Here is a 14661-nt window from a genome sequence, read left to right as displayed (position 1 = left end):
ACCCTTTCCAGAGATTTGGAGTTTTGAAATAATGCTACAGTAGTAAAGTGGCTTGTCCAAACTTGCTTTGTCTTTCCCTCTTAAAGTCCACAAACTTGAACCGCCATAAGAACCTGAACTTTCCATTTTCTGGAAAATTAGTAAGAAAAACAACTGAGAAAAGCCAAAAAATAAAATAATGCAAATGTTCCAAATGTTCCTTTTAAACTGATATCATACACAATCAATATGAAAATCAGTATGAGACCCACTATCAATCTAACCCATCCATAGCTTCAATACCCTATCTTGAAACTTACATGCTCAGGTCCTTCTAGATGCTAGATGAACTTGGAGGACAAGTACCTCCCTTGATGGCATCAAGGATACTCAGATATTAATACACATATGAGCTTCTCATTCAAAACCTAGAGGACCAAAATCTAAATGCAAGGATGGACCATTTCTAAATAAAACTAAATAGGCCAAACACCTTCTCAACCAACAAATTTGCCATATGAGCTTCCATCTTCCCCGCGACTTTTTGGCTTTGAATCTTCACCAACAAATTTGCTACTCAAGCTACTATTGGCTACCCTGGCTACAAGGAATGACAAATAAATATTGTTTCGTTGTTTCAGTAGCTCATCCACCTGATTTCTGAAAACTGAATCAGACCCACTATCAATCTAACCCATCCACAGCTTCAATACCCTATCTTTACCATATACAAGACCATATAAGAACATAGAAATACACTCCAATCAACATGTCAAATAGAATATCATCCCAAATCCTATCATAATCAATTTCAAAAGTCTATTAATGCATAATAGAATATCATCACCTTGTACATGGCAAAAATACAAAAAGGAAAAAAAAAAACTAGCATTTTACAGGTTGGTTTTCTGTGAAATATTCCATCGAACACTTGGTGCCATAATCAAAACAAGGCACCGCTAAACTTAAAATTCATCATCCATACAGAACGACAATTCATCACCTACTGCTAAAACTAATACGGATGAAGTTAATGGAAAAAAAACAAGGCACTGACAAAACCATAAAGAACGACACTTGGTGCCATAATCAGGTTGAAGTTAATGGCAAAAAAAATCATAGAACTCTGATGAGAGAATCATAACAAAAAATCATGCAATGTGAGGTTGAACGATGAGGAGGGCTCGCGAAATGAGTCTGTCGTTGAAGGCCCTAGGTTTGGGATGGGTGATTGGGGGTCGCGAAATCAATCCACCGTGGCTCAGTGGGTTGATCTCCGTCCGTTGTGGCTCGGTAGGAAACAACCCCTCGCGGCTCGACAAGGTATACTTCAAGACCCTTGGGAATGCACGAAATCAGTCCTTCAGCAGGAAGAAAAATGGGGACGAGAGGAAGGGTGGAAGACCAATGTTCAAGACTTCAAGACCTTTGGCTCGGCAGGAAATCAATCAGTCCGTCGAAGGGTGGAAGACGAAAGAAGGGGGATGGGACGAAGGTGTTTGTCTCTAGGTCTGTTCAATTTGGAAGATGATGGAATTTTGCTTTTTGTGGAGTTTTTGGTCTTCTGTAGGATGGGTGCAGGATATATATCTTGGAGTCCTTACATGGAGGGCTATTATTGGGGGCTGTTGTTTGGATTTGGTTAGCCCGACCGGTTTGAAGGTATTCTTTTATTTTAAACTTGCTATGAAACACGTATGTACAAGCTGGCCGGGTATATCTCATTTATAAAAAATGATAACAAAGTTTTAATTGTTCTGATGTGTTTCGAGAGTACTGTGCATCTGTTGATCCAATTGATGAAGTATATGATCAATGGATCCAACAAGTGTACATGTAATTGATATCCCTCACATGTTTTGTTCGCACTTCTATTTTATGCAGTCCTATTGAGGATAAAATAATAGAAGCTTGTGAGAAACTTTTTAGGGACACCCATAGATAACAATTTTTGTAGTTCCTGCCACATCTTCCATAGTGACTGCCTTCTTGTTGCCGAAATACAATGTTGATTTCCTCTCACTTACTCATATCAAAGAAACTTTTAGCAAGTTCTCTTGTTGTTCCTTTACAAATATTCCCAAATGTATTTAATATATATTTTGATATGCTAAAAAGTAGATAGGTGTGGGCACATTTGATTTTTCTTATGGCTCAATCTTTACATGAATTTTGTGATTGTTATGGCGTATTTAGAGCGATGTTGTAGGTAGTATGCAGTACTTTTGTCCTTAAAAAAATAAACAAGAAGCAGTGTGTTATGAATCAGCTACAAATTAACAGAGCAGCTCGTGAATAGCTCGAGTTTGGCACGTGTATACTTGATTTGAACTCAATTCATTTAATAAATGAGAGGTTCCTAAACACTAATATAAGTTCGAATATTAAATGAGCAAAATTTGTATAAACTCGGCTTGACTCGGTTTAGACTTGTGAACAAAACTCGTATAAGTTCGACTTGACTCATTTGAGCTCGTTTTTGAAGTTTGTAATATGTTTTATATATGTATGTGTTATATATATATATATATATATATATTACATGTTAGTTATATTTTATATACTTAATTATATATTATTAATTTATTTACAGCTTACCTTATTTAATATATATATATATATGTTATGTTCCCAAAATGTGTATAGGGTAATTTGTATAATAATATATCATACAACTACCAACAACTCTTGATTTATTATATATTTATATGTATTAAATAGTTTAGTTTATTGCATTTATCTTGTGTATTATTCTTTTAATTTATAACTATAAGTTATTTTTATAAAAAAGTTATATCATAAGAATTTCGAATCAAAATTATTTGGTTGAATAGTTAAATTGTTTATTATTTTTTTTTTGTAAAATTAATTTTTTTTATTAATGATAAGATTTAGAAATTTAAAAATAAAAAATCGAGTTCGAGCTCAAGCTATTCAAACTCAAGTCTTTTGTTTATTTTTAGTCGAGTTCGAGTTGAATTTGAACAACATTAATGATTGACGAACTGAGTTTAAACAAAGATATTTGAATTCGAGCCGAGTTCGAACGAACAAACATGTTAATCGAGCTCGAATACTCTTATTTAAATTCGACTCGACTTGATTCGTTTACAGATATTTAAATTTTTTACTATTATTTATAAATTATTTATAAATTATTCATCTCATCTTAACCTAGAGTAGGCCTAGATTATTATTTTTCCCTCAGCGTTCAATAATTTACCCATATTTCATGTTAGTACTATTTTCCCTGAACCCCGTGAAACGTGTGTTCATTATAACTTGACACCTGGCAGGGACAGTTGAGAATATTAAGGCAGCAAAGGTTTGGCTCCCAAACCACAGCGACCAATAAGAATATGGAACAAATGAAACTTCGAAGTTACATCTCCAGGCCCGACTGGGGGCATTTCGGTCATGAAAATTCCAACTATATATACAGGACTCTACTGCATCAAATATTTGAAGAGTTCCCATATCCAGTTTCAGTTTCATTTAGCAGCATTACAGCTTTCAGAAAAATATGGAAGGCTCCTTTAAACATAAACTTCCTTTACCTCTTGTTCTTCTCTCCTTTCTGGTCCATATTTCAGGCATCATTTCCATTAATGCTCAAGGTCTATCAAAGCAAGGGACTTTGAACAAGAATATTTCAGCCTTGTTGGTGTTTGGGGACTCTACTGTGGATTCCGGAAACAATAACTTTGTAAGCACCGCTTTCAAAAGCAATTTTCCGCCATATGGGAGAGAGTTTCCGAACCAAATGCCCACTGGAAGGTTCACTGATGGCCGGCTCTGCACTGACTTCATTGGTAAGTTTCAATAGGTCAGCCAGCTTCCAAGGATATATACATACATACATACATACATATATATATATATATATATATATCTTAATTTGAAGGATATTTATAAACTTTTTTCCTTTCTTCACTGTTTCTTCTTGCTGCTTTATTTATTTATTTATATTTTATCATTTTTATTTGCCTTAGTCGGATAGAAAGTGTTGTTTATGAACATGAAATGAATTAAGCATGAGACTGATTTACTGTGGGTTAATGTATCGATCTGGTACAGCTTCCTATGTTGGCATAAAGGAGGACGTACCACCATATCTGGACCCAACTCTTAGCATGAAGGAGTTGATGACAGGAGTCAGTTTTGCCTCAGCCGGAACTGGATATGATCCACTTACAGCAACGCTGGGTGTAATTGTGCAACTCTCTCTCTCTCTCTCTCTCTCTCCATAGAAAACTATAGAAAATATTATGTAGATCGTACACACATTGGAGCACAAAATATAATGTGAATTTGATAACACTTTTATTTCCTGCATGCGTGGAATGCCATCACTGTCTTATGGGTTTTTTCAGTACTGATCGATATTAATGCATGGCATGACATGTATTACGAAGGAAAACATTACTATGCCGACTCATTTTGATATTTTTATTTGATTATTGGTTAAATTTTATTTTTTTTATTTTTTATTTTTTTACTTAATAATTTAAGAAGTGATTTTAAATATATTGATGTATTTTTTTTTATTTTTTAAATGTGTTTAAATATGTTAAAAAATATGAAAAAAAATAAAGAAAATCTTTTTTACGCTGTATGCCCAGCGGTCAAGATGGAGCTGCATAGTAGCCGCACCCTTTACACTTATCTCTATGTATATTTCATGTCGATCTGTAGCTTTGATTAAATGAAAGCGATCCAACTGCTTTCAAATAATTTCAACTAATTTTATGTAATGTCAATTTTGCATATTTTATTAATGAGATTGTTTGTATCAATTTTTTTAATATACAACTAATTACATCAGTAGAAAGTACAAAACAGTATATAAAAGTGACTATAAATAATTTTTTTGAATAATTCCACTGTTAATATTGGAGAATCCAATTAGATGAGCAATTTGTCAAGGTTAAAGTTGGCATGTGCAAGAGAGTTATTTGTCAAGGAATCCCTTTTACATTTTATATAATTCTCTCTTCCATGATCCCATAGATTGATCGTGAGAATGATTCACTTACTTTCTAGTTAATTTTTAGTCAAACTCAATTTCTAGTCATCATAATTATATAAAAAAAATAATGTTAGATAAAGTCTTAAGATATACAAGTTTCATGTATTCCCTTTAAAATAATGGAACCCGCCATTAAAAAATATAATTTTCTTTTAAGTTCTTTTTTTCAAAAGAGTGCACAAGATTTTGTATATTTTAGGATTGTAAAGATAAGTGCCGATTATAGAATTGGTGTTTTAACTTTTTCCTCAACTTTAAATTTTGTTCTTTTGTAATAATATTGTATATATTCTGCATGTTATATGCTAATTATGTGGAAACTGAATTAATTCATTTGATCAGTGGGTATACTTTTTTGTTTCAGAATGTAATTCCAATATCAAAGCAACTGGAATATTTCAGGGACTACAAGAAAAGGCTGGAGTCCTCTACAGGAAAGCAAAGAACTAAAGAGCACATCAAGAATGCATTGTTCGTCGTCAGTGCCGGTACAAACGACTTCGTAGTCAACTATTTTGTTCTACCAACCAGAAGAAAGAGCTATACCGTCTCGAGTTACCAGCAATTCCTGCTTCAACAGTGTAAAGAGTTGATTCAGGTTGGGTTTTATTATAGAGAAATACTTTAGTAGTAAGAAGACAAATAAATTTACAAGCTGACGTAGTTTGATGCAATGCATCAGATTATAAAGTTACTTTTAGTGTAAAGTAAATATAACGGATCACATCAAACCATATTAATTTGTAAGTTTACTTTTGTGTAATCTCTTTATATTTGTAATAGTTCTCGTTATTATATATTTATAATTAAGCATGAATTAATATGCTCTAAAACAAATATTAATTATACACATTTTTGTGAATATTTTTTTGGGCTTTACTATTTGTAGGGTTTGTGGGAGGAAGGGGCACGAAAGATATTGGTGGCTGGGCTACCTCCAATGGGCTGTTTGCCGATACTCATCACTCTTTTTTCCAGCACTACTACTGTTTTTGATCATCTCCAACGAGGTTGTCTAGAACAGTATTCCTCAGTGGCAAGAGATTACAATGGATTACTTCAAAATGATTTGAATTTCATGCAACTAAGTTTAGCAAGTCATGGCGCTAGGATCTTTTACCTTGACATATATGGACCTTTGATCCACATGATTGAAGCGCATGAAAGTTTTGGTAAGTCATATACACTGATACAGTACCGTATATACCAGTCAATTTAATTAATGTGAGAAATGCTATTGATCTAAATCTATATATATATATATATATAAACATTTTTTCCAGGAATTTTGGGAAAATCACGAGTACTTACTCATGTAATTATTTTCGCTTTTAATTTGTTTTGTAGGCTTTGATGAGATTAATGTGGGATGCTGTGGGACAGGATATATGGAAGCATCATTTTTATGTAATCCGATGTCTTACGTATGCAGTGATGCTTCTAAGTATATATTTTGGGACTCAATACATCCTACTGAAAAGACATACTACAACATCTTCAAGGGTACTATTCGTCCGATAATCGATCTCATCATCAGCAATTAAGGATTCTACGGTTGCGATGGATTCGATCATGTTCTGGGCCATGAAATTTATAATATTATATATAAATTATCAAGTTACGTAATTATAATGCAACCAACGTGATTGTAAGTCTACGTAAAAACGTTATAAAGTGAAACTTTATAAATTGACGTGATTTAATGTCATTTGTAATATCTATTTTGTAATAAAAATTTTATAATTTTAATGTATTATATTAAACTATATTATTTTATAAATTTTGTTTGTCATGGCGACCAAAATCAGTGAATACTGAGTCGGTGACAGGAATAGGATGGGTATCTCCTGCTTTTGTGGGCTGACAAACTATCACATTGGCGGCTAGCGCCTAGCGGGATGGGCTGTTTTCCTTTGCCTCAGCGCTCACCTTCGACAATCTTTGTTCTGGACTCGAAAAGGCCCAAAATCCATAGAAGTTAAAGAGCTGAAATGAATGCTCGCCAACTTCTCCAATCTGCACGTATACCGAGCTAGATGCGAAGGGAACGTAAAAAAAAAAAAAAAAAAAAAAAAAAAAAGGAGAAATAAAGAAAAAGACAAAACGTAAGAAAGGATCGAAGTCAGACCCTCTCGCCGTTATTCCATCAAAGACATTCCCGTATTACGCTCACACGAAAATGTCAAATGCCCCCACAGTTTAATTTCTTCTCTCTTATACATTGAATTCATATCACAGTGACCACATATTCATAAATATGTCATGTCTATTGTATGGTCCTTTTCTTTGATGTTAAGCACATTAAAATTTAAAACTATCTCTGGACTTTTATTTTGAGAAAACCTATTTACAAATATATTTTCATTTTATTTTAAGTTTTTTGGATACCTTGGTTCTGGTCCTTTATGATTATCTGTAATTCCTATGTGTCTGTTTGTAATCACGATTTTCTTCTAACACAAATGAAGGCTATTAATAAATTTTGAGTACCGTCTTTTTTTTTTTAAATTCTAATTCTTGAAAGCTTGTCACGTCAGTTAATATGAAAAATACATGTATTTGATTTTTGTTTTTAATATCTGTAATGGGTTTTATAATTAAGTAATGTGTTTATACGCTGACTTCTAAATAACAGAACTCTTTTATTCTTTCTTTTAATCCGCCTTGCTTGGGAATGTTTATTTTCAAAAGATGACTAGGATCAACATGTAAAATAAAAAATTGAACAATTAACCCGAGAAATATTGAGAACATTATCTTTGAGTGCATGTGGTTTCAGATAGGAGAGGATTAAGGGATGTCTGAAAAGGGTGGATTGAAAATTGGGTTTCTCCATTGAAACAAGGATTTTAAAGGACAAAAGGCCATTGCTAGGAAATTGTGTTTCCAAAGAAACAAGTACTGTTTACTCATGCCTAGCATCTTCTTTCCACTCTTTTTTCAGAATCACTCAAGCATTATCGAGAACTGGTCAATGTGGTTTGCACGGATACTTTTATTATCTATACTTATAATCCCTTGAAAAACCTGAAGCCATACAATCTGACCCTGCAATTAATATTTATAATAGGTTGTTGAAATTGTATACTGATAAGACCCTTTTTTTTCTTCCCTCTAAGCTGTATACAGGTGGACCTGCAATTGAGGGAAGGACAATGAAAATTGAGGATTGATACAAACATGCCAAAATATATGGTTGACAAGGCGAAGGCAAATAGAAAAATATAAATAAAACTCTAGCCATCTCTATATTCTTCTGCTTCTCTGTTGCTTATGTAAATGATCATGAATTGTAGGAAGGTTTTCCACTCAATAATGCAAAGTGCATAGAATCTACATAGATTAAGCCCATTCATGAATGATTACAACAACCACACATGTCAACATATAATATTCAACCTGATCACTATTTTCTTAGCTTTCAAATCCTATTATCCTCCTTGATTTTCGCTGTCAGTGGATGAAACCTCAAGTTTCCAACTTGGTTCCGGTTGATGAAATATGAGCTGTTCAGATCACGCGTAGTGCTCTAACACTTTATATTTCTCTGTCCCGAAACTGATCCCCTCCCGCCTCTTGATCTCCACTTCTATGTGGGTTTTGGAGTCAAAGCTTGTAGTTGGAAATATGGCAAAGAATGGTGAAGACCCTCCAGCATCCGCAGGATCAATTCTGGAGAACGTGTGGGCGAGCTTTATTGGTGGGGATGGAGCGTGTGGGGGAACAAGATTATACACAGCAGAAATGTCCAGATCCTGGGAAGAACTACCTTGTCTTGGTGGGAAAGATGGCTCGATGGAAACTAATCTACAACGGCTACCGAGTCTAGGAAGATGGATATCAATGGGAGCCGAGACCTGGGAAGAGCTCCTCCATGGTGTTATCCCTGCAAGCGATATGGAACTGTCCTGTAACGAGAATTTACAGAGCAATGGAGCCGCGAGTTCGTGCTTACAGAAGACTAATGCCAGAGCAGAAAAAGTGGTTGCACGCCACTACCGGGGAGTAAGGCGGCGGCCCTGGGGGAAGTATGCTGCGGAGATTAGAGACTCTTCAAGAAAAGGAGCTCGACTTTGGCTTGGGACTTTTGACACTGCAGAAGAAGCAGCTTTGGCCTATGACAAGGCGGCTTTGAGAATTAGAGGGCGCAAGGCATTTCTTAACTTCCCACTTGAGACGGTTGCTAAGGCTTTAGGACTTGATAACTCTGGAAATGATGTGAACTGTCCTTCCTTAACGAATCAAGGAGAGAACCCATATTGCACCTTTCTTGGGTGCAATACTGAGAAAGTCTGCAATCCTCGAAAGAGGGCATTGAGAGAGTGGGAAGAAGATACTGACATGATGATTGAACAACCCTCGTTGAAGAAAACAACGAGCATGGAAAAGATACCTGAGAATCAATTTGGTGTTCTTGAGTTTCAGGACCTTGGGAGTGATTACTTGGACAGTTTGCTGTCTTCTTTTTGACAAAATGATGGATGAGATACGCACGGACAATGCTAGGAGAACGGAAAGATTAATCTGAGTTACTGATATGTTTGTAGAACGCATGTATATGCATCTAGATGACATTGTTTGCAGTATGGAATTTACAAATAGGGAATTAGATGGTCTGGATTATCTGTACTTAGGGATCCATCTACTAAATTATTGTTGTTCATAGACTAGCATTGTCGAGCAGAACAGAACGAGTGTAAATGCATTACATGACCCAACTTTTAAATTAAAATGCTTTTCAATTTGGTCCAAACATAATTTTCTACAGCATAGATATCTGTGGAAGAACAAACTAGGATTATAATTAAATGAGTGATTTTATATTAGCTTAAATTTTTGGGATAAATGTTAATTTAACATGGTATATATAATAACAGAGGAGATGAAGTTCGAACCTGATTCCATTCTACCTTCCATTTAAAATCTCAAAAATACCGTATGTCATGCTTCCATTTGGATGCACAATTGCTAAGCAGCTCAACATCTCTGGTTTTCATTTTGTATGGTGGGTTCAGAGCCAACAAATGACATTAGTTGCGTTTTACTTCAGCTTTACCCAATTAAGGAAACATCAGAAAGATTCATTATTTTTGGGAGTGAGTTTCTTGAGTGGATTGAGGATTCAATACAAGCACTTTGCCTGCAGATCTTGGTGATCTCTCTAATAGCAATAGCAAGACTTCCTAGTCCTATTTGATCAGCAATCTGCAATCTTGGAAGTCCTAATGATATTTTAGCTCCAAAAATGAAAAATCAAGCAGCCCAAATCATCCCATTACCAGATACTGGAATGAAAATCTTTAAACATTGCCATGTTTTATAAATTGTGAACCCAATACCAAGAACAAAAGGGAAGAATTTTGACCAGAAGGAAAAGGACATGAACGGACCCGCTTTCACTTTCATAATCACTCGGGATATTACGCTAAATAAACACACACACACACACATTACCAACTCTTCAAATATAGACAAAAGGAAATCTTCAAAGGGCCTCGTGCCTCTATGTAAAAAGTGACTTTAATTAGTAAAAATATTAATATAAAGCAGAAAGAAAAATACATGATTGAATTTAGCCGCCTTCTATAGGGACTTTCTAGAATCTAGAGAATGATTCCTAATGGATAGGTTTTTGGTTTACCCACCAGCCAAATCGTTTGACCACTTGACGAGTATAGTGCATGCATATTCTTTCATTCCCATGGGATGAGGGATTTCATGTATTTTTCATAACATAATAATTCTTAGATATTTAAATTAACAAAAGGTAAGTTCAAGTTGAAGTTAGATATAAAAATTTACTTCTAGAAACCTTATCTTAATAAAACATTAAAACCACGCGAGATAACCTAGTACATGACATGGAGGTACGTAATACAAGGTAATTATAGTACCATTTGACAACCACAGGTTTATGATTCTTCACGTGGCAGAGAAGAGTTTTCTAGATGTGTTTCGCAACTTGCTCGTATATATATTTTTTGGTATCAAAATACTAATACTTCTGTATAAGCTGATGTGGCATAATTTCATATCAGCAGCCATGATTGATGTATACGTTTAAGCTAGCCTAATACACGGTATTGTTTACGCCAATTGACTTGTAAATCTATGTTATAGACCTGCAGCCTCCCAAAGGGGAGTGTTCAATTTGTGGTACGCACACGTTTCTACGAGTTCTGGTCAGAATTTGATGCGTTTGAATGTTGAAGTGAGTTGAGTTGAGTTGAGATAATAAAATATTATTAGAATATTATTTTTTAATATTATTATTATTTTAGAATTTGAAAAAGTTGAATTGTTTATTATATTTAGTATTGGAATTTGAAAAAGTTGTAATGATGAATTGAGATGAGTTAATCATCCAAACGAAGAATATTGCTGCCAAAGTTTGTTTAAGAACCACACAAAACCATCGTTGCTTTCAACAATATGAAAGGCACTTCGGGTCAAAATGGGATTGGAAATTTGATTCTTATTGCTAAGCAAACTTTATACTAGACTAACTCCATAACCCCCCCTTCTTTTTAACGATCAATCTTCATTTCTGTGGCCTTGCGGCCTTCCTATTACAGTACGCTAAACAATAAAAGATGACTTTAAGATCACATTTCGAGCATTTATTATCTCTGCAAAACAACAGGGGAAGACAAATTAACCCTGTAACTGGACATATACACAAGCAAGGATTCGTCAAATTAAAGACAACAAAAAACGAGAGAACTGACATGAAAACCAAGAACTAACCTTCACACGACTCTATCATTATAACATAAATGACCAAAATCCTATCTTTTTTCAAGAAACCTATAATTATATTTCTGGGTTGTACTCTACCCGGATATGATCTTGTGCCTCCCCGCCCGTGCTACAGCTACTTTCAGATTCTATACGTGAAGTTCCCATGGAATGCGAGCTAGTGCTGCCACTTGACACTGAATCTTGCCTATTTAAGCTGATTCCCTGGCCGGTATTCGGATGAAATCTTTGCAAGGTGGCAGATGCAGCCACCACTTCGGCTGGAAAGTTAAGAAGGGCCTTGGCGCCACGCATCCTAAAAGCAGCCCGATCATAAGCCAAGGCAGCCTCTTCAGCGGTCGTGAACGTGCCTAGCCATATACGCGCACCATTTCGCGACGAGTCACGAATCTCGGCCGCGTACTTCCCCCACGGCCGACGCCTCACGCCCCTGTAGTGTTTCTTGGCAATGTTCCGGGCAGGCTCGAGGCTGTTCGACGTATTCATCATTTGGTGTCTTTGGGGCACATAGGAGCTATTGAGCGACATGGCTTCGTTTAGGACATCGAATATAACCATGTCTTGCGAATCATTCTCATTCAATGGTAGCTCAGTAATTTGGGAGGCTAAAACCATGGCTCTCTCTTCTATTTTCTTCTGCTGATCTATATTAAGGAAACTTCTGATACTCAAGATGACAGCCCTCAACGCCAGCAGAGTGGAACGTGATTCTAGTCCCTTCCCTCACGCAGTGATAACAATCTACAAGGGGTCTACAGGGGGAGAGTTTCTTGGTGGAGGTTTTGGCAAGATATTGTGTTAGGCGGCTGTAGACTAATATTTATCTTTGGAAAATTATGAGGGAAATTTAGGGTCAAGGATTTCTATAATTTGGCAAGATACGAAGGTTCCAGGAACCCTTTAAAGAGGAGAATGAACATTTCTATTTTTCCTTCGACTTGTTGGTTGGTAGGTAGATCTAGTACTGTATACATTAACATTTAATTATTTCCTTAAATATTAAACACATGAAATCTTCCTGTAGGTAACGTTGTGGTGTGAAAAGAATCATAGCAAACAAACAAAAATAATATATATATATATATATATATATATATATTTTACACACATTTTGCTATTGATCTTGAGGTTAAAGATGCCCCAAAGATCATCCCAAGGGTGGAGGCATTGTTGTGAACTTTTGATGCTTCATTATGCTAAAAGTGAGCATTTCATTTGGTTATTTTTTTAAGACTAATACTAATATCATCTTGGGTGTTCAAATTCTGTAAATTTTTTTTTTTTTTTTTTTTAACAAGTGAGATCTACCATGAAAAAGTTAATTTTTGAATTTGTGCATGTCTTAATTTTTTTTACGTTTTTTTTTTAAATTTACTATTTATCATCTCCACACATCACACACCACATTTTTTTTTTAAAAAAATAGTTTTATTTTTTTAAAACTTATTAAATTATTTTACTCATCATCCATATATCACACATTTGGTAAAAGAAAAAAATTCTAAAAAAATATATAATATGTGGTGTGTGTGAATAGAATTTTTCTTTTTAAAAAGAATATGTAAATTATATTTTAAAACTGTGCAAATCTTTCTTTTTAATAAATCGTTTTGCTTTACAAACATGATGAAAACGAACCAAAGTGTACCTTACGGATGTGATTAAAGTTCACGTGACATCCTCTCAAAAAAAAAAAAGGTTCACGTACGTTACATCGATCATCTGTTGAATTATGGTAGCAAATTGCGCGTGCAAGTATCAAAATCATGTGAATCTTGCCCATTTTATTAAAGTTAATGTTACATCATTTTATGGAATAATTTCTCTTTAGCGAACTGTGAGCATAAAAACTTAGAAGCATCTGGCAACAGGAACGTGTACAAATACAGCGTATTTTATTTTTATTTTTTATCAAAATTGAAACGACACCTCCCTTTATTGAATTAAAATCTCACTTGTGGCGGAAGAATACCCAGAATACATACCCACGCTAAAACAAAATCAAATACTCCTTACAAAAAGCCATCTACTTTCTTACAAAGTCTCCCAGAGAATTTCCACCCTTACCACAAAAGCATTTCCTATCGAATACGTAAATATGGAAGATTTAGCTTATCCATTCGAATAAGCCCTTAGAGTTTCATAGGTAGTTGCGAGGTGTTGTGCCAAACTCGGTCGTGTCCCTGGGCACCATATTTTGCCAAGTAGTCGGCAGAGGCATTTCCTTCCCGAAATACATGCTGTATTGAGCGTTCTCATTCTCTAATAAATCTCAAGATTTTCTCCCATAATTTTTCAAGATACCACACTCCACACTTATCACTGCTAACCCACCAAACCACTATCAAAGAGTCGGATTCAACAACCACCCCCTTGATCCTTCGTTCTTGACACAACTTCAGCCCATGTAGGATGGCTTTAATCTCTACTGCAGTGTTGCTACTGATTCCAAGATTAACAAAGAATGCGAATACTACATTACCTTGATCATCACGGAACCTACACCCGAATCCCTTGGGTTATTCAAACTACATCCATCCATGTTTAACTTGAATTTTCCTTGTTGCGGCTTGATCCATTTGATCACTTGGATTTTTTTTTGGTTTCACAGGAAGCACTATAATATTCAAGGCCCTTAATGTTTCCATATTTCCATTTGCAAGCTTCCAAAATTTTGTAGACTCTTTCATTATTCTTGTTAACCAGAACCTAGCCACATGTCATACTTCTTCCAACGTTTCTGTTGTCCTTCCATGCGCAATCTACACCTCCTCAACCATAGCTTCCACATTATAATGGTTGGAAGAGTTCCCAAAATTACCTCCATTTGAGAGGACCTGGATGCACGCCTAAACCACAACTTCTTGTTTTCTTTCCATGTGCTACACTCCCGA

General features: G+C 35.2%; 3 protein-coding genes across 4 annotated transcripts; 2 read left to right on the top strand and 1 right to left on the bottom strand.

Moving 5' to 3' along the window:
* Window positions 1-3391: 3391 nt before the first annotated feature.
* LOC121266776 (GDSL esterase/lipase At5g45960) lies at window positions 3392-6725 on the top strand. 2 transcript variants are annotated; one of them, XM_041170588.1, is made up of 5 exons: window positions 3392-3791; window positions 4057-4187; window positions 5373-5606; window positions 5898-6180; window positions 6392-6725. In XM_041170588.1, the coding sequence occupies exons 1-5, from the start codon at window positions 3503-3505 to the stop codon at window positions 6550-6552; spliced, it is 1098 nt and encodes a 365-aa protein (XP_041026522.1). In that variant the 5' UTR covers window positions 3392-3502; the 3' UTR covers window positions 6553-6725. The 2 variants fall into 2 exon arrangements, with proteins under 2 accessions (XP_041026522.1, XP_041026521.1); XM_041170587.1 differs by having other exon boundaries at window positions 3400-3791; window positions 6356-6723.
* A 1365-nt stretch (window positions 6726-8090) lies between these two features.
* Window positions 8091-10031, top strand: LOC121268041 (ethylene-responsive transcription factor ERF091). The gene has a single exon (XM_041172148.1). It carries the CDS (start codon window positions 8600-8602, stop codon window positions 9476-9478), a length of 879 nt encoding a protein of 292 aa, XP_041028082.1. The 5' UTR covers window positions 8091-8599; the 3' UTR covers window positions 9479-10031.
* A 1501-nt stretch (window positions 10032-11532) lies between these two features.
* On the bottom strand, window positions 11533-12669 carry LOC121268622 (pathogenesis-related genes transcriptional activator PTI5-like). The gene has a single exon (XM_041172951.1). The coding sequence runs from the start codon at window positions 12380-12382 to the stop codon at window positions 11822-11824; it is 561 nt and encodes a 186-aa protein (XP_041028885.1). The 5' UTR covers window positions 12383-12669; the 3' UTR covers window positions 11533-11821.
* Window positions 12670-14661: the final 1992 nt, after the last annotated feature.

Source organism: Juglans microcarpa x Juglans regia, chromosome 5S, assembly GCF_004785595.1.
Source record: "Juglans microcarpa x Juglans regia isolate MS1-56 chromosome 5S, Jm3101_v1.0, whole genome shotgun sequence".
Classification (NCBI taxonomy): domain Eukaryota; kingdom Viridiplantae; phylum Streptophyta; class Magnoliopsida; order Fagales; family Juglandaceae; genus Juglans; species Juglans microcarpa x Juglans regia.
Note: the sequence above shows the minus strand (reverse complement) of the source record. Positions and strands in the feature narration are given on the sequence as shown.

Excerpts from the sequence above, each read along its gene's own strand:
- LOC121266776 (XM_041170587.1), top strand. The coding sequence starts at position 3,503 with ATGGAAGGCTCCTTTAAACATAAACTTCCTTTACCTCTTGTTCTTCTC. Across the intron at positions 4,188-5,372 it reads CACTTACAGCAACGCTGGGT|AATGTAATTCCAATATCAAA; the intron begins GTAATTGTGCAA and ends TTTTTGTTTCAG. Across the intron at positions 5,607-5,897 it reads AGTGTAAAGAGTTGATTCAG|GGTTTGTGGGAGGAAGGGGC; the intron begins GTTGGGTTTTAT and ends TACTATTTGTAG.
- LOC121268041 (XM_041172148.1), top strand. The coding sequence starts at position 8,600 with ATGTGGGTTTTGGAGTCAAAGCTTGTAGTTGGAAATATGGCAAAGAAT.
- LOC121268622 (XM_041172951.1), bottom strand. The coding sequence starts at position 12,382 with ATGGTTTTAGCCTCCCAAATTACTGAGCTACCATTGAATGAGAATGAT.